The following is a 26034-nucleotide window of genomic DNA, read 5'->3' as shown; positions in this document are numbered from 1 at the left end:
ATCGGATTGGCACTCTAGAGGACATTTCAGATTTCCTCATGCACAGTGGAACCTTACAAAGCACTGCATCACATATTCTCCACTGGAATGTCACCCAAGAGAGCACTTCATCATGTTTCTTCAAAGTACCACCCTAGAGGGCAATTCATCACGTTTCTTCACACATAATACCACCCTAGAGTGCACTTCATCACGTTTCCTCACACATAGTCAAACCCCACAGAGCACTACTGCATATTCTCCACCAGGTTGACACCCTAGAGGGCATTTCAGATTTCCTCATGCACAGTGGAACCTTACAGAGCACTGCATCACACATTCTCCACTCGAATGTCACCCAAGAGGGCACTTCATCATGTTTCTTCAAAGTACCACCCTAGAGGGCACTTCATCATGTTTCTTCACAAATAGTCAAACCCCACAGAGCACTATTGCATATTCTCCATCGGCTTGGCACTCTAAAGGGCATTTCAGGTTTCCTCATGCATAATGGAACCTTACAGGGCACTGCATCACATATTCTCCACTGGGAATGTCACCCCAGAGGGCACTTCATCATGTTTCCTCACACAAAGTCAAACCCCACAGAGCACTATTGCATATTTTCCACCAGACTGGCACCCTAGAGGGCATTTCAGGTTTCCTCATGCATAGTGGAACCCTACAGGGCACTGCATCACATTCTCCACTGGAATGTCACCCTAGAAGGCACTTCACGTTTCTTCATACATAGTACCACCCTAGAGGGCACTTCATCATGTTTCTATTCCATTTGATAAGCAGCCATTAGGGCACTTGTGTGTACTCAGTGGTTGTCAGAAAGTTTCAGACATTCAGTTTCTTTTGTTCAAAATTTTTATTTATTGTATTCTATAAAAATACAGAGTTTAAAGAATTGGTTGACATTCACAGACACACAAAAAAAAAAAAAAAAAAACACAAAAAAAATACAAACCAAAGAATTCTCGCTGAACTATACTGTAACAAGTTTTCAAAAACAGTTACAGATCAGGTACTGGAACTTCAATACCATTTCCTCTGCTCACTTCACAGTTCAGAAACATCTCCACGCTCTTCTCGGAAATGTCCTTTTTTACGTCTTTTTTTTTTGAAACGGTGCATCCATCTGTTGTTCCAGATTGCGCTGGACAGGCATGTCACTTACTAGAAGTCCTGTCGGATGTTCTCCTTGTTCTCATCTCCCTGCTGCTGCCTCAGCTGGCTGACGTCGTTCTCCAGCTGCACGATGGCTCGCTCGATCTCGTAGTTCTTACTCACGAGGGACACCCAGCTGTCAAATTTAACAAAAATACCCAGTCAGTCTACAAAGTAAACGGAGCTTAAATATGATGAATATTAGAAAACTTTTATATTCAAAACACAGACTTAGACTCCAGTTCTCGCAGTTTGGCCCCGCCAGTGAGCTGATCGTTCTTCCGCTGCCAGTTTAAGTCCTGAATGTGCTTCCTGTAACACCAGCATTAAATCATGTTAAGACATTGAGCCCAGATTAACCACAGGTACTAAAGTATAAAATATTTCCATATGTAAAGAATCAATCCTGCAGAAACTTCATCATCCTAATCCCCAGGTCATAAGTTAGTGTTGTGAATCCGGAGCCTATTCAGGGAACATGGAGCGCGAGGCACGGATATACCATGCTTGGGACGCGAGTCCATCATGGGCACAATGCTCACATATCCACACACACACATTCACACCTGGGGCAATGTAGCATAGCCGATCCACCTATCCACTGCCATCACCCCGTCAGAGTCATCAATCTCGCGCTTCTCAAGCAGTTAGAACATTCATGACTCATCACAGGACTTGATCAAATTTTCCCTTTTCTAACACTGATTTACAACAGCCAAATTTCCAATAACTTTATACACAATAGAAAAAAATGCATTAAAAGCACTCGTTCCACAAATTACTTTTTGCTGATAATAATAATAATAATAATAATAAATTTGGCTGTGGTTTCATTATCGAGGCAGGAGAAATGAAAAACAAGGCATTTTTTTGTCTTTATTACCAGAATTATTTCACAAATACATTTAAAAGCAGCTTGTTTTTCCCTTTCTTTCATTATAAATAAAAGAAACAAAACTGTAGATGAACTCAAACTGAACGTCCATTTTTCAGAACCCCATTTATATTAGACACAGAACAACTAACAAGTATGAAGAAACTACACAGCACAACTGTTCACAATACAGGATCATGGAAGTTTATGCACATGGAAAATGACTAGCGATTTCAGATTACATTGTTTGAATGTGCTCTGCTTCACATTGCTCAATGAGTCAAACATGTAAACTGATTCACTCTGACTCAGTGGGCTGGGGATGTAAACTGATTCACTCTGACTCAGTGGGCTGGTATGCGAACTGATTCACTCGAATGCAGTGAGTCAAACACGTAAGCTGATTCACTCTGAATCACTCAGTGGGCTGGGGATGTAAACCGATTCACTCTGAATCACTCAGTGAGCCTGGAACATAAACTGACTGGCGCTGAGCCACCCAGTGAGTCATGTTTGTGTGGCTGCACCGAGTCTCATGTTTTTGGGTTCTTGTATATGGCCGTACCAGCGACAACTACAGGTTTCAGAAAAACAGACCCCTTTTCAGTCTTACTTCGTTGGCGATTTCATTTTTTGATGTACACAGAAAAGAAAAACAAGATGCTTTTAAGTTTCATATCTGCGCTTTCTGATAATAAAAATGGCTAGTTTTTTTCTCACATCTGGATTTTAAAACTGCAAATCAAATAACTATTTCATGTCATTATTATTTATTATTAATAATGAATTAATTAATTTGAGCCAGTACCGCTGGCACAAACTGTTACTCTCACTCAGGATCTTTCGACTTTCTTCTTCTAACGTTTTTTAGGACGTGATTTCTCCCTCAGTTTTCAGCCAATCACCAAATTTCACATGAAGAATACCTCTGGGCTGAATTATGTTGCTATGACTTTTGGTGCTGATCTGGATCACTGATCTGGAATGAGCCATGAAAAACAGGATTTTTTTCAATCACTTATAACTCTGTCAATTTTCATGATTCTTTTCAATCAGTTTTTTTTTTGTTCAAGGTGGCACGGCGCAACTTTTCCTCACTTAGCGTCCTTCTCCGTCTCTTACTGTTCCGGATCTATAGGGTATGGTGACCAGACGTCCCGGTTTGTAACAGCTAGTGCAAATCACTGTGACTTTAGTCAGTTTCTATCTAGTTGTTGTTATTTATTATTATAATACATAGGGCCAAATTACTCAATTCTGATTGGTCAATCAAGGAGGGCTTTTTTTCCCTTAACATGGGGCCGTATTTCTGAAATGCTATTGGCTAGTTCGTTGCTTGGTTACGGTTACAAAAATTAGCAAATTTTGTCAACAAAATGGCTGACTCTGCAATGCCATGTTTCACTATATTTGACGAAGAAATGATAAACCTCAAAATCCTCGTGTCGTGTCGCCGTGTCATGATGAAAGACGCTTTAGAAACCGATTCAAACGTGCAAGATAGTCTTGCGCCCTGATTGGTCCAGAAAACGTGAAGGACAAATGTTGTAAACTTGAATGGCTTCCGAAGTATGAATCTGGCCCTATATATTATAAACAAGTAACTGTATGGTTCCTCGTAAAATTAAGGATCAATTTCACTCGTGATTTCAAAGTTTTGAAATTGCCCTCGTCGCGAATTTTCAAAACTTCGAAAATCATTCGTGAAATTAATCCTTAATTTTACTCAGCCCCATACGATTACCTATACTTATTATTTCTATCACTGACCCAGAAAATAGAAATGACCAAAGGGTACACGGACCCTTTATGTATTGAATGTTAATTCATAGATAGATAGACAGATAGACAGACAGATAGACAGACAGACAATGTGCTTTATATAAAAGTACTAAGTTTTGCTGGTTTTTGAAACTGACACATCGCCAGCAAGAAATCACAAGCAGTAGAAATTATGTCCATATTTTCTTTAGCTTGGATTCTCTGAATTTTCCACTCACTATTGATAAAATAGGGATAAAATTAGCTCATGTTTTAAGTCGTTCAAATTCTGTAAAGCTGCTTTGCGACAATGTTTATTGTTAAAAGTGCTATACAAATAAACTTGACTTGACTATTGAGAAGTGACACATGCCCAGAAGGCAAATTAAGCATTTTTATTCTTTCATTTCACAAAGCTGCTGCTTCTTCTTCTTTTTCTTCAGGGTTGTCACAGCAGAGCATCCTTCCCAGTTTATGATCCTCATATTTGATTTGGCATAGTTTATTTAAAAAACACTGGATGCCCTTTCTGATGCAACCTTCCCCAATTTATCTGGGCTGAGGACCGGTGCCAAGTATGCACTGGCTTGTGCAACCCCACTGGCTGGGTATTTTTACCTAACCTGCATGTTTTTGAAGGAAACCCACAGACACAAGGACAACATGCAAACTCCACACAGAAAGGTCCCTGCCGGCCGTGACGTTGGAACCCTGAACCTTCTTACTATGAGGTGACCGTGCTAACCACTGCACCACACATCAACTTTCACAAAGCAAATGTATTCAATATATTTATCTACTATGTAGGAAATTTGAACTAAATTGACAGGTTTACTAGTTACATGAAACTGGATTTACAGTTTATCAGCTCATTACTTAAATCAAAATCATTTTTAATAACCAGAACATCCCCCCCCCAAAAAAAAAATCCTGGCCTAATATTGTGAAAAATCTTTTTTTTTCTCTTTTAACACACAAGTTACTTACCGAACCTTCTGCAGCTCCTTCTGTGCGTTTTCAATCATGAACGCCAAGTTACTAATGAACACAAATAAACTCGGTAAGAGAAGCAGGATGCACATGATCTGACACACTGAAAACATGATCCAGTGCGTTCTGATACGTACTCATTCGACATCTTCCAGGCATTGGTGCCGTACTGTGCCACGAGTTCCAGGTTCTCTATGCGCACTGCCTGGTGCTCCAGCTGGGCCATCGAGTTATTCACGCAATCCTGCCATGCTGTCATGTCATTCTTTTGGCCTGATGATGGAGCGGGTAACTCGTATCTGAAATCGTGCATGTGGAGGTTGTGTTGCGTTACAAAAGAACAAGACGCATCAAGCGAGGGTGTATTTTAAACCGTAGCATTTCAGAGACAATAAGTGGAGTTCTTTCAGAGAATAAAGACGACGTATAACTACACCGCCCTGCTCGTCAAGAAAGCTTTAAAAAAGAAAAGAAAAAAAAAAAAAGAGGGTATGGTTTAGGACATGGAAAAGGTCTGTGTTGCTATTTTGCAGTGTTTAAACTATTTCCAGTGCATTATGAGTAAAACAGATGGTCCTTTGGTTGATTCTTGGTGTCTTAGTTTTTGGGACAAATCTTAAGACAACTGTTTTCCTAAAGGCACTAAAAATAGAGTTATATCTGACAAGTGACGATGTATAAATGCCAGCTCTGCCAACAGGACACTTCATTTTCTCCTCTTTATTCACTACTGTCCAGCAGGGGGCAGGTCAGAGCTAAAACTGATTTTGTACAACACTGAAGTAAAGAGTGACCCTGACAAGATTCATGGATGTTCGGTTGTATCTTATGAAAAAATGCCACCAATGTATACAATACCAACTCAATCCAGCAGGGAAGAGTGCGCATGTTGAGAAAAAAAATCTGAAAAGTAGTGGGGGGTCTGGGGCCCGCAGGTCCTCAGTGGGGTCCAGGGGCAACGCCCCAGTGGGGGACTAGGAGGTGAAGCCCCCGGAAGCTGATGGATTTTGGCAATTTAAACACCCAAAAGCCATTAACTTTAGCAATGAAATATATGTATTTTTCTCGAAGTTAATATCCCAATTCAACATGCCATCAACTGAAACTTTTGTATCATGACAAGTGTTCTTTCTTAAATATCATATCCCACCTTGTCTGAATTTTCCAGCATGTTCAGTGCAACCTTTTAGGTTTTGTAACAATATACCCATAAATCACCATTTTCTTTCCTTTATATGTTTAATGTTACATTTTGCATGACACTTGGTCAAAAATTGAGTATGAAGGCATGCATTTTTGACAAAAAAAATTACAATTGCGTGTTTTGAAGACATAGCCAAGTTTCAAACTTTGCTATTAAAGTTTAACTTTTGTGACCTTACAAAAGAAACTTGGATCTTCTGAAAAAAGAATGAGTTTAAATCTCAAACGTAAAAAGAAATACCCTTAAATTGTTAACAACTGGAAAGTTATTACAATTGATAAGAAATACATATGACAAATCCATTTTTAGGAACAAATAAAGAAACCGTTACTAATATGAATAACTACAAAATATTTGAAATTTTTTTCAGGTGTATGCTAAGATACTATAAACCATTTTCATATACCTTATGTTATGCCTGAAAAATAAACATTATTTTATAATGGAATCAAAGTTAATGTTCATCTAATGTTTAAACTGACATGAAAGTTTACATGTATCTAAATGTCAGTCAACATTTTCTAGAAAACTATCCATGAACACCACCAAAAAAAAAAAAAAAAAAAATCCAACAACTTAGATGGCTGGGTTAAAACAGAATATTACTGTGTGCAAAACTTGTTGCACACAATCATCTGAGGAATAGAAGGGGATAATCAAACTCACCTATTTGAGGGAATGTTGTAGAGTTTCTTTAGTATGGAATTGTCTATTTGGAATGTTCATGTATAGTTTCTTGACAATGGCATTGTCTATTTACAATTATATACAGTTTCAATATTCTTAGCATGACTTCTTTAGTTCGAGTTCTACTTCCTTGTCTCCAGACCTCCAGATGGTGCAGTTTAGACTGTGTGAAACCCTTTGCGCTAGCCGCATCTCTTGCCGAGAATTTATACCCAAGTTGTCAACTCGTGACGTATGACGTGCCCTAAATGATAAAACAGTAGCACGCACGTCTATCATTGCCTTTAGCTTTCTTGCCGTTGTCGAGATCAGACGTGGATGCAACACAGCTATCTTATGGAGTGGTCTCCAACAGCTGGCTCCACAGTTTTACCCTTCGGATTAGATTGAATATATCAGTGGATTCCAGTTTAGGAAAGCTAGTCTTAGAAGAAGGCGAGTTATATTTGCTGTGTAGACCCACCACACCGGTCTAGCACGCTGACTAGCATTCGCAGCTAGGTACAGTCCGATGCCCACACGCCAGCATTGGAACACTGTACTATAATCACCTCACACTCTTGTCTGAACGTGTGCTAGCGCCCAGCCCCCGGCGCAACACATTTTCTTAAACCAGAACCGACGCCATCCCCGGCTCGGCATCAAGAGGTAAGTTCAGTTGCGTGGTGACCGACCTCTCCACCGGTCTAGCACAATCAGTAGCACGCTAGCGTCCAGTCCCCGGTGCAGCAGCGCAATAGCGAAAAGACCACTACCTGTCCCCATTCCCCGGCGCAGCGTAGCGAAACAATAAATAAAGAGCACCTGTTTACCTGTGCCTTTTTCCGCTTCACAAGTGCAAGGTGCTCAGCCCCCAGCACCAAAACATTTGTATGGCCTCAAGCTTACAGTGAATCAGATTGGATTACAGCACTGTTAACAAACAGTTCTCTTGTGTGTTCTCTCCATGACACATAATGTTAACTGATTGTGTGTTAATAGGCTACAATAATTAATACAACAACGTTAACACAATTGGTAAGTATGGCCTGGTGTGTTCTGGGTGGTACACCCATGGAAGTGGAAGATCCACATGATCGCTGCCCCAGCTGCCTGGGAATTAATCATCTCAGAGAGGCTATGACTGATCCATGTGTGCATTGTAGCCTGCTCTCCATACAACAATGGCAAGCACGATTAGCAGGCATTGATGGAAAAGAGGACTACCTTCTCTCTTCTCCTCCAGCTCAGGAGCGCGCAGGTAAGCGCCCAGTGGCTATGTGCCTAGTGGCTTCGCGCCCAGTGGCTTCGCATGCTCCCCCAAAAGTGAAAAAGCCCAAACATTCACAGGAGCTGAGACTAGGGCTGGGTTCAAAAGATCGATCCACGATCCGATATCGATTCACGTTCAAAAAATACGAGATCGATTCAAAAATGTGTGGATCGATCTCTTCCAGGTGGCTATAGGCACTATTTTCTCGACCGCGCAAGGACCGCTATAAAAAGCGGGTGCCGGCAAACAAAACCGAAACTTAAGAATGCGAGATGGCTGAAGCTGCACAGCTAAAATCACCACCTGGCCTGAAAGCTGACGTATGGCATTACTTTGGATTCAAACGTTACGAGGACAGAGACAAAGTCGACAGAACAAAAGCAGTGTGCAAACTGTGCCACATAGAGGTAAAATATAGTGGCAATACAACCAATCTCCGCAACCACTTATCCAGGCACCACGCCAACACAGTTTCAGCTAAACCTGCGGCGAATCAAACTGCACTGGAGAAGGCATTTGGTGTTGAATTACATGCACAAACACGTATTGGGCTGTTCCTGTCAATAAGGACAGTTTTTACTTTAAAAGTGACAATTCAGCAATATCTAAGTAAATCGATATCGAATCAGATCGTGACCTTATGAATCGGAATCGATCCAGGAAATCTGGATCGATTCCCAGCCCTAGCTGAGACGCAGGGTAGATCAATTGACAGAGAGTGTTGCACAGATAAGAGAGATGCTTATTAGTATGCATTCACAACATATGTCACAGCCTGGCTCTCAGACAGAGGATGAAGCCCCTCTGCCTGCTTCACAGCCAATCCTGCCTCCATCTCCCCTACACAGAGAGGAGGATACGGTTTCTCTTGCTGCCACAGATAGCTTGTTTCCTTTGGGCAGAGATTTTTCATTCCCAGACGACCATGTTGCCTTCCACTCTCCTGCTACAGAGAGTGGCAGGGAGTCAGAGGACGAGCCAGAATCATCAGTGGTCAATGCCACTCTAACAGGAACCATTCGAATGGCCCTGGCAAAGCTTAACATAGAACCTCTTCCTCAGAGTCTGGTGCAGACAAACCGTCTTTGCCGCTTATCCACACACAGCAATGATTTCTTTGTCCCTCACTGTGAGGACTTTAAGATGTTTACTAAGGCACTAAAGGAGGCAAGTACCAGCAGAATGGACCATCCCACTAGACTATTGGCTTCCATGGCAAACCCAGGCTCTGCAGGTCTGGGGCCCATGCCACCGGTGAAGTCAGTGGTGGTGTCACTGGTTGCCCCACCTGATGAAGCCCTTCGTGCTGACCCATGGTGCCCTAGCCCAGAGAACAGACGCACTGACAATTTGGTGTGTAGAGCTTATAACACTCAGGCTACAATGGGGCGGGTTCTGAATACCATGGCCCATCTACTACCTGCTTTGCAGACAACCCTACAGACAACCTCAGATGCGGCTGCCTCGGAGTTGATAGACACTGCTCTTCAAGGCGTGGGGGCAATGACTAAGCAGTGTGGTAAGTCTATGGGACTGCTACTCCAAGCCCGCAGGCAGATCTGGGTAGCACAGTCCCCTCTTCCTGATGCAGCTAGGAATGTCTTGCGCCAACTACCCTTGGCCCCTGGGCAGGTGTTTGGCCCAGCAGCGCAAGAGGCTCTAAACCGCCGCCAACTTGCTTCTGAAACACGCTCCCAACATGTGAAACCGAGACCTGCTTTCAGACGACCTCAGGCATTGCCACCACCTACCTTTCGCGGCACCCCTTCCTACCGCCACCATACAGCAACAGCCTTCCAGCAGCCTCAGCGGAGGCAAACAGAACATGGCTTTCCCCAGCGGGGAACACGTGGCAGACCCCCTACCTCTTTTCCAAGGGCGACTCACAGCCGTCCCCCCAAAGCTGCACACCGCCCACAGTCACGAGACTGATGGTGCGCGGCTGGCGGCAGGGCGTTTTACTCCTCAACAGCTGGAGTATTGGGGCTCAACAACGCCAAACCTGTGGGTCCTCAAAAGGTGGCTATCGCCTTCAATTTCGCTGCCAACCTCCTTTAAACTTAGGGCTACGCGTCACATGTGCTCAAAGCCCAGAAACACGTTCTGCCCTACTATCGGAAATTCAGTCCCTCTTAAACAAAGATGCCATAGAAGAAATAGACCCCCAGACACATCGGGGTGTGTTCTCCACCTACTTCGTCATACCCAAGAAAGATGGCGGGCTCCGGCCAATACTAGACCTACGCCATCTAAACACTTACCTCAAGCAGCTGCCCTTTTGTATGCTGCGTACTTCGGACGTGCTCCACTCAGTGGAGGCGGGAGACTGGTTCATTACAGTGGATCTACGAGACGCGTATTTTCACGTACCCATTCATCCTCAGCACCGTCTCTTCCTTTGTTTCTATTTCGAAGGTCGCTCGTTCCAGTTCAAGGTGCTTTCTTTTGAGCCATCACTGGCCCCCCGGGTCTTTACCAGGTGCATGCGCGAGGCCCTGTCTCCATTACATCGCCAGGGCATCCGCGTCCTACCCTATCTGGATGACTGGCTGCTTTGTGCACGGTCCCCAGAGCAAGCGCGTGCGAATGCTCAGATACTACTCAATCATGTTTCAGCTCTTGGTTTGACGGTGAACTTCGAGAAGAGCACACTGGAACTGACTCGGACCATCGACTTCATAGGCATTCACCTGAATGCAATCACGCTACAAGCGTGCCTGACTCAGGGAAGAATTCGCAACATACTGGGGCTGGTCACACGAGTCCGGTCGAGTCAGACCGTCCGCTATGGCCTGCTGCTGCGTCTTGCAGGCATGTTGGCGGCTGCAACACCTGTTACTACATTAGGCAGGCTTCATCTCCGGCCTTTCCAATCATGGCTGAGGGCCAAGAGACTCTCAGCTCAGACCCAAAAGCGTGTGCTAGTGTCGATGACACCAAAGGGCATTGCCTCCCTGAAGCAGTGGGCACGGAGATCTTTTCTTCTGAGGGGAGTCACACTGGGACCAACTCCAGCTCAGAGGGATGTCATCACCACGGATGCCAGTCAACATGGCTAGGGTGGAGTGTGGAATCACCAGGGGATTCATGGTGTGTGGCAGGACAGGTTCCGGTTCTGCCACATAAACTACCTGGAACTGCGGGCTGTCTGGCTGACGCTACAGCACTTCAGAGGACAGCTGGAACGCAAACATGTCCTTATTCGGTCGGACAACACTCCAACAGTATATCACATCAACCACCGGGGGGGACGAGGTCCTCCTTGCTGAAGACCCTAACCAGGCGGATCTGGCTGTGGGCGGATGCACACCTGCTATCTCTGAGGGCGATACATGTGCCCAGGAAGAAGAATTGTGTAGCGGACACACTCTCTCGGGGCAGGCCCCTTATGGGGGAGTGGCTCCTGAACGAGGAGGTAGTTTAGATGATTTGGAAAACCTACAGACAAGCGGAGGTGGACCTATTTGCCACCAGAGAGACGACCCACTGTCCGAAGTGGTTCTCACTGCGGGGCGAGCCTGGGTCCCTGGGGCAGGATGCGTTGGCCCATCAGTGGCCAACCCTGAGGCTGTATGCGTTCCCTCCGTTCCCACTGATATGGCAGATACTCGAGCGCATACGGACGACCAACCAGCCTGTGCTTCTGGTCGCGCCATACAGTGTATACAGTCCCTGGTTTTATCTTTTGAAAGCACTGTTGACAGGTCCACCCAGCCCTCTACCAGTCAAGACAGACCTGCTGACCCAGTTGAATGGCAGTCTGTGGCACAGACACCCTCAGAGACTGAAGCTCTGGGTCTGGTCCTTGGGGGCTCATCCAGCATACTGGAATGTTCACAGGGGGTCAGGAACACTCTTCTAAATGCTCGTTATACACACCTGTTGTATAGTGGCAGATGGAAATATTATTCAGCATGGTGTTCTGAAAGCAGTATTGACCTAGTGGCAAGTACTTTGAAGAACATTTTGAAATTTCTGCAGGGCCTTTTGGAGGCTGGTTGCTCTGCATCAACCCTGAGAGGATATGTGGCTCCGATGTCAGCCTACAGGGGTCTAATTGATGGGCACCCTGTCGGGGCGCATAAAATGATTGTGACCTTCCTGAAAGGTGCAAAACGTTTGAATTTGCCTCGCAAATGCGTCATACCTCAGTGGGACCTCCATATTGTGTTGAACAGTCTCTGTAGCCCTCCATACGAACCTCTGGGGAGTCCTGACATTAAGTGGCTTTCAATGAAGACTGCTTTCCTGATTTCAGTGGCCTCAGCAAAAAGGGTAAGTGAGCTGCAAGCACTCTCCGTCAGCCCACTGTGTCTGCAGTGGGGGCCAGAGATCTCACGAGTAACGTTGTGGCCGAACCCTACTTTTCTACCTAAAGTGATGGGTCCAGATTTTGTTAACAGGCCTCCGATTATTCCTGCTTTGGATCCTTCAGATAATACACTGAACATGGACCTTTGTCCTGTTAGGGCACTTGGGCAGTATGTGACAGCCACAGCAGCCTGGCGAACCACTGATCAATTGTTTGTGCGCTTCACTGACAGATGTAAAGGAGCGGCCTTGTCTAAGGATAGGTTGGCTCATTGGATTACAGACGCTATATCTTATGCTTATTCTTCTACAGGCCATGACATGCCGACGGCAGTAAAATGTCACTCCACTCGTTCTGTGTCTACCTCTTGGGCTGCCCTGAAGGGTGTGAGTCTATTGGATATTTGTTCGGCCGCAACCTGGACATCGGCCTGCACATTTTCCAGGTTCTACAGGATAAATGTTGCTACTAGTTCTTCATCATGCATGCAGGCTGTGTTTAGCGCCGCTCCATCTGTTCATTAGCTGTGGACAACAGCAGTTCCTTTCATGGGAGGTGTGAGCTTTACAGCCTCCACCAGTTCTTGATTGTTACAAATGCAATAATAGAAGTGTAACTAATCTGACTTGTTCAATAAAGTGAAGTCAGTAACATAACACTAGTCTGTGGTGTTTTTTTCCTTTGTTATGTCTTATGTATTAGTTGGGCCCTCATGACAGCTTGGACATAAGTCTTCCACACAGTCTAAACTGCGCCATCTGGCGGTCTGGAGACAAGGAAGTAGAACGCTGGTTACGTAGGTAACCATGGTTCTACGACTCGTGGAAGACCGCCAGATAGACCAGTCACTCGGGACTCTGGTTCTGGCGAGAAAGGCTCCAGGCAATGATAGACGTGCGTGCTACTGTTTTATCATTTAGGGCACGTCATACATCATGAGTTGACAACTTGGGTATAAATTCTCGGCAAGAGATGCAGCTAGCTCAAGGGGTTTCACACAGTCTGAACTGCACCATCTGGCGGTCTTCCACCAGTCGTAGAACCACGGTTACCTACGTAACCAGCGCTTTCTGGCCAGAGCCACAAGCTTATCAGTTCTTTCCTTCTTTCCATGCTTGCTAGCTACCAGGGCTAGCGTAACTATTACCCAACCAGTCCCATCTGAACTTGTTCTTCACACTCGCATCTATTTCATGCACCTTAGCTTCATCTCACTTGTCAATCGTATTCGGCATTTATGTTTAAACATATTATGAACACAATAACTATCGAAATGTACAACATAAGCAAATTTGGAAGTCACAGTGAAATAGCGGGAAAGCTTTCACTATGATGAATGTTGGTTGGCTGTTATATCCTTAATGTCAATGTTTTGACCAATCATAAATCAGATAACATAAGTTTTACTTCACATACCAGCTATCGTTAAACAAGATTGTGTGGGAATCAAAATGGAGGCATTCGAATAGAAATGTAAACACTGACGAGTTCAGTCTCAGTCACCAGGATAAACGAACCCTACCTCCCCCAATAAAAAAAAAAAAAAAAAAAATCTTCTCAACAGATTTGCAATAATATAAAAAAAATAGCATTTTTGAGTCCAAAAATGCGGAATTCCGCCAAAAAGCAGAAAAATCTCATCCCTGATCCAGTCATCATCACAGAGTACTGAATATTTCTCTTGGTTGCTATGGATACACCATTTACAATATTACGCACCACAATCTGCCTCTTCTGTCCATGTTAGTACTACACAGTGAACTTTTTTTTTCCTTTGGACATGGATAATCAACAAACCAAATAAACCCAGGATACGTGCAGGAGCGGTCTTGTATAAGGCAGCTGGGCCATAGAAGGTTCACGCTGCACGCTGCACGCTACACGTTCACGTGAAGAACCGGACCCTGGGCCATTAAACTTCATGCTTGGATGTTCACGTGTTGCGTCTGTTCTACTTTGACCGAGTAACCAACAATATGGACTCTTCGGATGACGACGATTGCCTCATTCTGCTTTTACTGAGACAGAGGAAGAGAAAAAGGAACAGAATTTGGAGCCGAGAACACTTCCTTCTGAGAGAAACCCGTGGTGAATTTCACCGAACATTCTATAATCTGCTTGACAATCCCGATGAAGAACTATTTCTCAATTATACCAGGATGTCATACACGACGTACGATGCCCGTTCTGATTGGCTGGCGCGGCGGTGACCTTGGGGTCGTGCATGCATTGACTGGAATTTCCATCTTCACGCCTAGAAAAAAGTGTGCATGTTCATTTCTCGCTTCACGCGTGAAGTGTGCAGCGTGAACGCCGTTCTATGGCCCAGAGCAAGTCATGCTATATTTGTCCACTTTTCTTTACACGCATGTAGCGTGCAGCATGCAGCGTGCAGCGTGAACCTTCTATGGCCCAGCTGCCTAACAGAAAATAAAATAAAACGTCAATCTAAAGCTGTGGTCAAACTATCAAAAGATTTCTGATCCTGGCCGTGACTTTCTTTGCTTGCACTAAACTGACTGCACGTGGTGAACACGGTGCTTTCTATATCATGCAGAAAGTCTGTAAATGCAAAGCCGGTGTTTGAATGCTTTGTCCTCCCTTATTATACCGTCTTACTGCAGAGCGAGTTTATAGGTCTTCGTTAGAGCCGTCAATCAATTAAACTATTTAAATCACACATTTATCTGTTCTAAAATGTACCTTAAAGGGATATGTTATTTTTCAACTTTTTGGTGAGTGGGAGTGGACAAATCTGCTTGCTTTAAGCAAATGCATGTGGCCAGGTGAGGAAGGATAAAGCTGGACACAGCAAAAATTATTTCTGTGGGTATTTTATTCCCCCACTGCATTTAAAATAAAAAAAGCAGCGTTAACTTTATCATTTTGAGGGTTTCGCACAATTCAGGGTGAACAAAACAATATAGTATTTTCCTCGAGTTTTGGACTTAACTTCCAGCCTCAAACTATGCAATAAAATAAACTAAAACTCGGGGATGTGGATTCTGGACAACAGGAGTGGCTGTCTTTAAATAAAGAAAATTAAAATATAAAACCCGAATAAATACATTTGTTAAGGCACACAGCTCAAAAATGTTTTCCAGCAAAATGCAATAACTCACTGGTAAACACAGTTGTGGTCAGAAGTTTACATACAGTGACGTGAATGTCATCTTGGATATGAATGTCATGGCAATATTTGGACTTTCAGTAATTTCTTTGAGCTGTTCTTTTTCTGTGGCAGAATGTACAGCATACATCTTTAATTAAAAAAACCACTAGAATTTGGTGCACAAGTTTTAATTCTCTTTGGGTTTTCTGAAATCAACACAGGGTCAAAAATTGACATACACTCACTTAGATTATTAATTCAGAGGTGCTGAAACTTCCAAAATGTCTCTTATCTTGCCAAGGCTGAGGTCTCTTGACTTCCTGTTAGTGATCATGAATGGCTACAGCTGGTAGCTTCTCTGTGCCTTCAAAAAAAGTTTTTTTTTTTTACAGCACTTGTTGGATTGACCAACACACAGTAAAATGGGAAAGTCCAAGGAGCTCAGTGCAGACCTGAAAAAGAGGAACGCAAATATACACAACTCCGGAATGTCTCTTATGCTGCTTTTCCACTACCAACGCGGCTGAGTTGGGCTGAGCCGTGCCGTGCTGAGTTGGGCTGAGTCGAGCTGAGTGGGGCTGTTGGAGTTGCATTTCAACTACAACCGCGCTGAACCGTGCTGGCTGGAAGTGGGTGGACACATTGGATGGAGTTAGCGAAAGTGGGTGGACGTCACGTGATGTCGTTAGGCGGCGCAAACAGTGACATCAGTGAGCTTTTAAGCGGTAGTCTCACGACCCGGATAGTAAACAATAAACATGGAGGACATGGAGTCGTTAGTGTTGCTGGTCTTGGTGCTGTGGCTTGTTGTCACCGACAACGCCAACAGATACTGGCAAGAGCGTATAGATGAGGCGAGGCGCATAAGGCTTCAGAAATTCTCGTAATTCTTCTTCTTCCGGGTTTATGGTGTTTACAGATCCCAGCGTGCTTGCAGGGCATGTGTGGGCATGTGAGGACACTCCTCCTCACCAATCAGTGCACAGGGGAGTGTCTGCTCACACCCCTAGCCTCACTCAGCTCAGTTTGGCTCGCTTCAGCCCCACTCCAAAACCGTGCAAGTTTTGGGTGCTAAGCAGGGCTGAAGCGAGCTGAGTCGTGCTGCTCCAAGGTAGTCGAAACGCGAGCCGTGTCGGGCTGAAGTGAGCTGAAAAAGGGTAGTGGAAAAGGGCCATTAGAGCCATTTCTAAACAACTGCAAATTCCAAGATCAGTTCAAACAATTATATCCAAGTTATTGTGAGGTGTAGTCACTTTGCTAAGCCACTTTGCTTCAAGAAAACCCAAACTGTCACCCTCAGCTGAAAGGAAATTGGTTTGGATGGTCAGGAACAACCTGGGAACCACCATGACACAGCCCTGCCATGAACTGGAAGCTAATGGATCACTGTCTACAGTTCCGAGGTCAGGAACAACCTGGGAACCACCATGACACAGCCCTGCCATGAACTGGAAGCTGATGGATCACTGTCTACAGTTCCGATCACCATGGACTAAGAAGCTGCTATCCAAGAAATAACCCTCTGCTCCAAAATTGACATTTTCAAGCTTAACTAAAGTTTGAAGCTGACCACACGGACAAAGAAAAAGGCCTTCTGGAGGACAGCTGTATGGTCAGATGAGACAAAGATTGAGTTGTTTGGCCACAATGACCACCATGTACAGAGGGACAGTGTACCAGCTGGTGGTGGTGGTAGGATCATCATGCTCTGGGGCTGTTTTGCTGCCAGCGGAACTGGTTCATTGCACAAAGTGGATGGAATAATGAAGAAGGAGGACTACCTCAGAATTCTTCAGCATAAACCACCAGAAACTTGAACACGACTTGGGAGCTACAACAGGACAGTGAACCCAAACACGCATCAGAGCTGGTTGTAGAGGATAAAGCAGGCTAACATTAAGCTTAAAACAAGTCCTGATTCAACCCTATTGAAAATATATGGACCGTGCTTATAAGTCGAGTCCATGCCAAGGAAAAAAAAAAACAAAACTATTGAACTCTACCAATCCTACCATGAAGAGTCATGAAATATCCAACCAGAATTCTGCCAGAAGCTTGTTCATGGTAAAGAAAAACGTTTGGTCAAGGTGAAGCTTGCGAAGAGACATTTTACCCAAATATTAGGTGTGCTGTATGTATAATTTTGACCCTGTGTTGATTCCAGAAAACCCAAAGAAAATTAAAACTTGTGCACCAAATTCTTTTTTTGTTTTTAATTAAAGATGTATGCTGTACATTCTGCCACGGAAAAAGAACAGTTCAAAGAAATTACTGAAAGCCCAAATATTGCCATGACATTCATATCCAAGATGACGTTCATGTCACTGTATGTAAACTTCTGACCACAACTGTATACAGCACACTCATGAGAAAAAACTGCATTTATAAACACTTTTACATTACTCACACATTTCTCAGAATAAAATAAACTAACTCTCTCTCTCTCTCTCTCTCTCTCCCCCTCTTTCACACACACCTTAACACGTCGTCTTTTCTCCCCTCTGGACCATCAAAAGCATATTTTAAAAAAAAAAAAAACTACAACACATGTTTTATGTAAACAGTCAGAATGCAACAAGTTGATTCTGTACATAAGTGCACTTTATCATGACTTACGCCAACCAGCTACTCGCTACATTGCCCGCTCACGCTACGTCACTTCCTGATTTCCCAAACTCCAGGAGAGGGGGCACAGAACATGCATGTGTTAATCGTGCATCAAAAAAAATTCTTGGCATTAAAAGGAAATAATGCGTTAAACGCAAACATCACATTAACTTCGACAGCCCTAATTTTCATAAAACTATACCGCAAGCTTTCTGTATTATATTTTCATGAACAGAAAAAACACCGTATGAATGTATTCTTCTTGCATGCAAAAGTGAAGTGTGTGAAGTTTACACAGAACTCTTTGGTAGGACAATATTTCAGAACGCTGGTTTTAAGCGTGATTTACCTCTTCATGCTGAGAAGCTCCATGGGCTGGCGTGCAGCAAGTCTCTCGAACTCGTTCTTCATGATCTCGGTCTGTGTGAGGAATACAAGTATTCATGCGTCAATTTATCCAGCATACAATCAGGGAGAGAGAGCCACATTAGAAGTCTGACAGAACTTACTTCAAAAGCTGAGAAATCCGGAGTCGGCAGGTAACTCAGGTAATTTTTCGTAGGTCTGTACCTTCGGGTTTCCTCCTCCACCAAAGCAGCAGCCTGAAAAACAGACAGCGGTACCGTTTAGGGCAGCTTATAGGTGACTTTCATAGCCTGCGGAGCTTCAGCGCTGCGCTCCTCACAAAATAGTACGATGCCGGTCACCTCAGAGAATCCATAATTTCAACCGGAGCCTCTCAGTGCACGGTATATTTGATCAATATACTTCAGGCGAGGACAAAATATTATATATATATATGGGTCTGTCTCAGAAACTGGGTACTGTGGGGGTCCCCCACTAAATATACTCACAGTCAATAAACTATATGGTTTTGAATGGCGATGTTGGTTTTAATTTGAAATAAAATGATGAAAGAAATAATACAGATAAAACTAAATCTTTGATGTGAATACTCTTCAGAATTTGGCAAAAATTCTGCAAATTTGTGGAAAAATGGCGGCTTGATCTGGGACATGATAAATGGTCGACTACATCGCATTCCCTTAAAAAGGTTGTAGTTCACTGAAAAGTCTACAGTTATCACTAATTGTATTTTAAGTTGTAACTTTATACACCTAAGGATTGGTGCGCTCACAGAATAATCATAACCGTAATAAAACATCATGCAAAATATTTCATCACCGTTGTAACTCCATTTTCCGCAGACCCAAAACCAATACGATCGTGTGTTTTGATCTAAACGGAAAGCCTCAGGGTCAAGGTCACTACCTCACCAAAAGTAGGAACTTAAAATCACTACGCCATATAAAAATTTAGTTATAAATCTGCGATTTTGTTTTTTAAAACGAAAGCTGAAAGTTAGGTATAGAATATGTTTCTTACAGAATGTGTTACGATGGTAGCTGGTCTTGTATGAATTTCTGAGATATAAAATGAGTTGTGGTCCATTTTTTACCATAGCGTGTTATTTGTGTGCAGGGAAGGACACACATTAACAATTTACATGTGTAGAATGGAATTTTCCACTCCAACAGTTAAGGCCAATTTATGCTGACAACGCAGTCCTCGCAGATGGCGTCGCAGATGGCGTCTGCGAAGCCCCCCCTCGCAGACGCTCTGCGCGCACCTCCCAAAAATTGTGACCACCGCAGACAGTGTTGCAGACAAGAGGGCTCTGATTGGTCCACTCTACATCCGTTGTACACGCACTTCCGCTTCCCTACTTTCCCGGTTTGTTTTGTTTTCACGACCGCCATTTTTAAAAACACGAGCAAAGATGGAGCAGCACGAAGAGCGGTTGATCGAGGAAGTGAGGAAGTACATACATCTATACGACTCCAGTTCTAGTCATTATAAGTAACCGGAGGATAAACACTCCACTAACCACACCCACCAACTACTCCTAGCGACTTCGCGCCCCCTTGCGTTGTGGCAGTGAATAACATCGCGCACGTCTATTACTCCCCGCTCAACGATAAATTACAACTGTCTGCGAAAAGCTATCTGCGAAAGCCTTGTCGCAAGAGCATGCAGAGGCCCTTAGAAGTTGATCGTGCTTCCATTTGCGGTCTTTCTGTTACGCGGGTGATCTGTTCACACGTTATCACTGAAAAGGTGAGTTTTGACAGTTTTATTTTGTTTTAGTCTTGCAGTATAAGGCAATAGAATGTTTCTTTTTCATCTTACTTTCATATTTCGTAGTGTTTGCGTATTTTTGGCCAATATTTTGCAACCATGGTCAATTTAGATCGAACTTTTGATAGAATCTACGGCCAGTCATTTTGCCCCGCCCCCGCTCCGTCCGGTGCGGTAGTGATGTCCCGTTGCTTGCGCGCCGCAGCAGAGACCCGCGCGACCTTCAGCCGGTACAGTCGCTGTTCTTTTACCACCGCCGTTATTCTCATCTTTCCGGTGTGTTCTTGATTTTTCCATTGTGTCCTATTTCGCCATATCGAATACCCAAAATGTATCATATTATTCATATTTAAGTGAATAATCAAGTCAGTCATCATAACTTGCCATTTTTAACCCAAGCAATCAAAAAGAGGAAATTTATTCAATATTTTCACTCATCTGTGAAGGAGGGCCTTTAATTCTTCATGATGTAGTTATTTTATATGAACATCAATTTTACAAAAGCATTTGAATTGGAATCAAAAAAATTTTCCACAGTGGAGGCCAGATAAAGCAAGATGCTATCTTTATTCTTATTAAACAGGACAAAAGAAACACTGAGTGTTAGGTAAATGCAAAAAAAAAAAAAAAAAGTAAAATTAAAAAATTATTTTTTGACCATAATGTCCCAAATGAGAGACCAGTTTCTGAGACGGACCCATATATATTTTTTTCCTTTGGTTTATAACAATTAGCCATGATCGTATAGTGGTTAGTACTCTGCGTTGTGGTTTATCACAATTTACTCAAGCATAGTAACAAACAATGTTACGGTCACTGGCAATATGTTCTCTGAGGTCTTATGTATCCATAGAGACCAAGCTTATATACACACACTAGTGCATCTCAAAAAATTAGAATACCATGAAAAAGTTCCTTTTTTTCAAAATTTAATTCAAAAAGGTAAACTTTCATACATTCTATATTCATTACATGTAAAGTGAAATATTTAAAGCCTTTTTTGTTTTAATTTTGATGATTATGGCTTATAGCTCATGAAAATCAGAAATCCAGTATCTCAAATTATTAGAATATTCCCTAAGATCAATCAAAAAAAGGATTTACAATACAGAAATGTCCAACTTCTGACAAGTATACTCATTTATACACTCAATACTTGGTTGGGGCTCCTTTACCATGAATTACTGTATCAGTGCGGTGTGGCATGGAGGTGATCAGTCTGTGGCACTGCTGAGGTGTTACTGAAGCCCAGGTTGCTTTGATAGTGGCCTTCAGCGTATCTGTATTTTTGGGTCGGGTGTTTCTCATCTTCCTCTTGACAATACCCCATAGATTCTCTATGGCAGGGCTTTTCAAAGTGTGGGGCGCGCCAGAGTTCTTCAGGGGGGGCGCAACGTGAGAGACAAAATGGATCGATTTTTAGTACCTAAAGCTACAGTGAGTGAGGAGACAAAGTCTGGGCCAAGCAAAAGAGCCTCCAGGATGTTGCGATTTGCAACTTCAGCGCAAATTCAACCAATCCCCGCGAATTCAGGGCGGTGTTGCAATTATATCCTATCACCGCAACTTTCCCGCAAATTTGACCAATCATTGGCGTCGTCTTGAGGTGACGTCGACAAACTACCTTCCGCCTTACTTCCGTGTGTTCAAGAGAAGCAGCATGCGCGCAGTGTTGCCAGATAGGGAGGTTTCAAGTACATTTTGGCGGGTTTTGAACATATTTTGGACTGGAAAACGTCAGCAGTATCTGGCAACACTGAAAGTGTGTTATGTTTACAGTGAAGGACTGTGTGCACTTTTTTTTTTATTTAATACAAGAAATTAATGGATGCCAACATTTTTGCCAAAATGATATTTTATTTTCCATTGTTTAGGCAGCTTCAGCATCATACTGTGAGATTCTGTTCAAATTGTTTTTTTTTTTCCTTCTATGAAGCCTGAGCCATTTATTTAATTAGTTTATAATTGTTTAATTTAGTCTTCAGGAGAGACTGCCTGCACACAGTACTAGTATTAATAGTTTTTTTCTTATATGAAAGCTGAGGCATTTATATTATATTTGAAGGTAACTTCATGTTGTGCTGTGAGGTTCTCTGCACTTTAACTTTTGAACCAACAGGTGCATTTGGATAAGTAAAGCCTATTTTTCTGCATTTTTGTAGTCCTGGTAATCTTTTATATTGGTAAAGTTGTTTATAGGACCATTTCTCAGTGTCTTTGTTTTTTTTAATCAAAAGTTTTTCAGTAATAACTTAATCTTTAACATATCACTCAATTTTAATCACAAAAAGAGAAAATCGCAACAATTTCTCGCAACTTTCACTTCCTCCCGCAATATAATCACAACAAAAACCTAAAAAAACACCGCAACTTTCATCGCAATTTTTTTTGGAAACCCCCCCGCAACAATCACAAAAAAGGCCCGCGAAATCCTGGGGGGACTGAAAAAAGAAGGAAGTATGACCACGATTATTTAAAGTTTGGATTTTCATGGACTGGATCTGAAGATGCTCCACTGCCACAGTGTGTTGTCTGCCAAGAGGTGCTAGCTAACGATGCTATGAGATGTTTAAAATGTGTAAAACAAGATGTTTTAAAAAGCACAGATGTTTAAAATGTGAAAAAGAAAAAAAAAAGTGTGTACAACAACCATTTTTTAAAAATACGAATGGAACATTAAGTATAGCAACAACAAAAATTGTAAGGGGGGGGCGAGGTTGTTTATTTGCTCTCCGAGGGGGGGGCTCACTCTCCCACACTTTGAAAGCCCCTGCTCTATGGGGTTCAGGTCAGGCAAGTTGGCTGGCCAATCAAACACAGTAATATCATGGTCAGCAAACCATTTGGTAGTAGTTTTGGCACTGTGGGTAGGTGCTAAGTCCTGCTGGAAAAGGAAATCAGCATCTCCAAAAAGCTCATCAGCAGATGGAAGCATGAAGTGCTCGAAAATCTCCTGGCAGATGGCTGTGTTGACTTTGGACTTGATAAAATACAGTGGACCAACACCAGCAGATGACATGGCACCCCAAATCATCACAGACTGTGGAAACTTCACACTGGGCTTCAAACACCTTGGATTCTGTGCCTCTCCACTCTTCCTCCAGACTCTAGAACCATGATTTCCAAATTAAATGCAAAATGTACTTTCATCTGAAAAGAGGACTTTGGACCACTGAGCAACAGTCCATTTCTTTCTCTCCTTAGCCCAGATAAGACACTTCTGACATTGTCTCTGGCTCAGGAGTAGCTTGATATTAGGAATGCGAAAGTTGTATCCCCTTTCTTGAAGATGTCCGTTTGTGATGGGTCTTGATACACTGACACCAGCCTCAGTCCACTCCTTGTGAAGCTCTCCCAAGTTCTTGAATCAACTTTTCTTGACAATCCTCTCAAGACTGTGGCCATCCCTGTTGCTTGTGCACCTTTTCCAGCCATCCTTTTCAGCAATGACCTTTTGTGGCTTACCCTCCTTGTGGAGGGCATCAGTGATCATCTTCTGGACAACAGTCAAGTCAGCAGTCTTCCCCATGATTGTGGTTGTGTGTACTGAACTAGACCGAGAGATACACTGTGTTCATACTGTTTTACTCAAACTCGAAATGAAATATTCTAATATTTTGAAATTTTTTTTATGTTTTTGTACTGTATGCCATACTGATTAAAATTAAAATAGAAAAATGCTTGAAACATTTTAGTTTATGTGTAATGAGTCTATAATATATAAAATTTTCACTTTCTTAAATAACTGATGGAAAATTTTGAACTTTTTCACAATATTCTAATTTTTTGAGATGCACTAGTATGATAATTGTGGAACATTTCTTTATTAATTTTGGGTACATCTGTCTAGGCAAGCCACATCTCCCAGCACCCAAGACCTGAAAGCTAGACAGTCTTTCGATTTCATAAAATCGGTGAAATTTAGTTCCGTCTGAAATGTGGTCATTGTGATGTATGTTTATTTCTGTAATATCTCACAAAATATCAGGCCATTCTGTGTCTAGGAAGTTATTTAATTTGAGGGGATTCCCGAGCAAATAATGTGCATGAAATCACTCGCTTTGCGCAGTGAAGCAGACGGAGGAAGTCCGTGTGCGCATGCACAGGTTTATCTTCTTCTTTTGGGTTTTACAGCAGCTGGGATCCACAGTGTTGCATTACTGCCATCTACAGGTTTACCTTGACCGTTCACTGACAGATCATTCTGTCGCTAAACGAACAGCTGATCACACCGAGGTGCTCACTGACCGCCGATATTTATTAGTTTGGTCCTGCGTTTCCTTTCCTTTGTATATAACATAACGTCTTTTCTTTTTTTCGTGGTGCAGTTTTCATCAAATCCTGCGCTCTGATTGGCTGGCGAGCGGGTCTGTATCCTACGATACGGAACCCAGTTACGGACCTCTGGCAACTCGCTCATTCACAACAACAAACATAGTAGAATTTTTTTGTCAACATTTATCTTTTTTTTTATAAAATTTATTTATAAGATTATCAAAAATCTTATACATTTTTGCCAACATTTCTCAGGAGAATATCATTAATTTTACAGCATGGATAGCGATAATGACAGTGTTCATAGCAAAAGCAAGTTGTACTACCCTGAGGAAGAAGAAATAAAAGAAAACATTTCAGGAGAAAACTAAAAACCTCTAACTTGCTAACATCGAGCAAAACCATGGCTGAATCCTGAATGACTCAATTTTGTATAAATCGGGGACTACATAGGCGGCAAAATGTAGTTTTTTTTCCTGCCATGGAAGTGCACTTGTATACCGAGGAGGAAGCAATTTGCATTACAGCCGTGAATGAGGATTCAAAATGGCAGCTTGGCTCGGTTTTCCCTTTCGGGCGCTCTCGTTTTCTGTTAGAATTTGGTCAAGAAAAAAGTAAATATATTATTTACCAGCTTAAGGTCGGTCCGTATGGTGAAATACCGTGACCTCGGCCTTGAATACTGACCTCGGCCCAGAGGGCCTCGCTCAGTACTTTCAAGACCTCGGTCACGGTATTTCACCATGCGGACCTCCTAGCTGGTAAATGACATAGATTTCTTCTGGCTTTCCATTACTGTAGTCAGTCTTTCACGTTTCATTCGCACATGTCCTCCATTTTTCTCTTCTGTTTCAAATTTGTATCCCACAATGCCTTCGAAAGGGGAAAGCCCACCACGTGACGCATGACGTAGTATCTTGAATTGGGTCATGGTGAAGCAGGAAAAACTAGCAGAGAATTTAGGGCCACGTGGAGATAAATTCATTAATTGCTCTATTTAAAAAAAACTAATAAAATTGGAAGTCTGTGATTCGAATTCAGTCGCTTTCGGTCCACTAAACAAAAAATAATTTGGTGTCGGGGAACATTCTTTTTATGACCTACAGTTGAAAAATCTGAAAGGCAGTCTAGCTTTAAGAGGTTAAGCATTTCATGCAACAAAAGCAAACAATTTTTTGACAAAAATAATTTTAATATTTTAATGTAACATGATAACCAAACATGAAAATCACAGGCTTTTGTTTTACTATTCATGCTTTATTGAAGAATTAGTTTAATTACCCTGGTGTGTCAACAGATTTGGTGTAAATATTACTGTGAATTCACTACACTGAATCTAATCCAGTTAAATGAAAGTCAGTCTCCCCCTCAGCACCATTACATTAGCTAGCATTAGCTTGCTAACTCCACAGTGTGCTACTTAGCTACAGTTAGCATTAGCTTGCTAACTCCACAGTGTGCTAGTTAGCATTAGCTTGCATTCTTACTCACTGTTAATCTCTGACAGTTGCATACTTTGTACTTACTGCTTCTCTAATACCGGGAGCATCATATCCCTGATCAAAATACGGCAAAGCGTCAACAAACACTTCACCGGCTACCGACGAAGCGCCAGCCATATTGAAACGGCGTTACTACAACACGCTATCACACCGACTTTCTTTCT

General features: G+C 42.7%; 1 protein-coding gene across 1 annotated transcript; it reads right to left on the bottom strand.

Annotated features, from left to right (window-relative positions):
• Positions 1–883: 883 nt before the first annotated feature.
• On the bottom strand, positions 884–26034 carry bcas2 (BCAS2 pre-mRNA processing factor). The gene is made up of 7 exons (XM_060932365.1): positions 25895–26034; positions 18464–18556; positions 18304–18374; positions 4918–5079; positions 4778–4828; positions 1387–1467; positions 884–1291 (listed from the first exon to the last, which is right to left on the bottom strand). Exons 1-7 carry the CDS (start codon positions 25985–25987, stop codon positions 1165–1167), a joined length of 678 nt encoding a protein of 225 aa, XP_060788348.1. The 5' UTR covers positions 25988–26034; the 3' UTR covers positions 884–1164.

Source organism: Neoarius graeffei, chromosome 10 (genome assembly GCF_027579695.1).
Source record: "Neoarius graeffei isolate fNeoGra1 chromosome 10, fNeoGra1.pri, whole genome shotgun sequence".
Lineage (NCBI taxonomy): Eukaryota > Metazoa > Chordata > Actinopteri > Siluriformes > Ariidae > Neoarius > Neoarius graeffei.
The sequence above is the reverse complement of the archived record's forward strand: the minus strand, read 5'-3'. Positions and strand labels throughout refer to the sequence as shown.

Excerpts from the sequence above, each read along its gene's own strand:
- bcas2 (XM_060932365.1), bottom strand. The coding sequence starts at position 25,987 with ATGGCTGGCGCTTCGTCGGTAGCCGGTGAAGTGTTTGTTGACGCTTTG. Across the intron at positions 5,080-18,303 it reads GAGCTTCTCAGCATGAAGAG|ATACGAGTTACCCGCTCCAT; the intron begins GTAAATCACGCT and ends GCACGATTTCAG. Across the intron at positions 1,468-4,777 it reads AAGGAGCTGCAGAAGGTTCG|GAAGCACATTCAGGACTTAA; the intron begins GTAAGTAACTTG and ends CTGGTGTTACAG.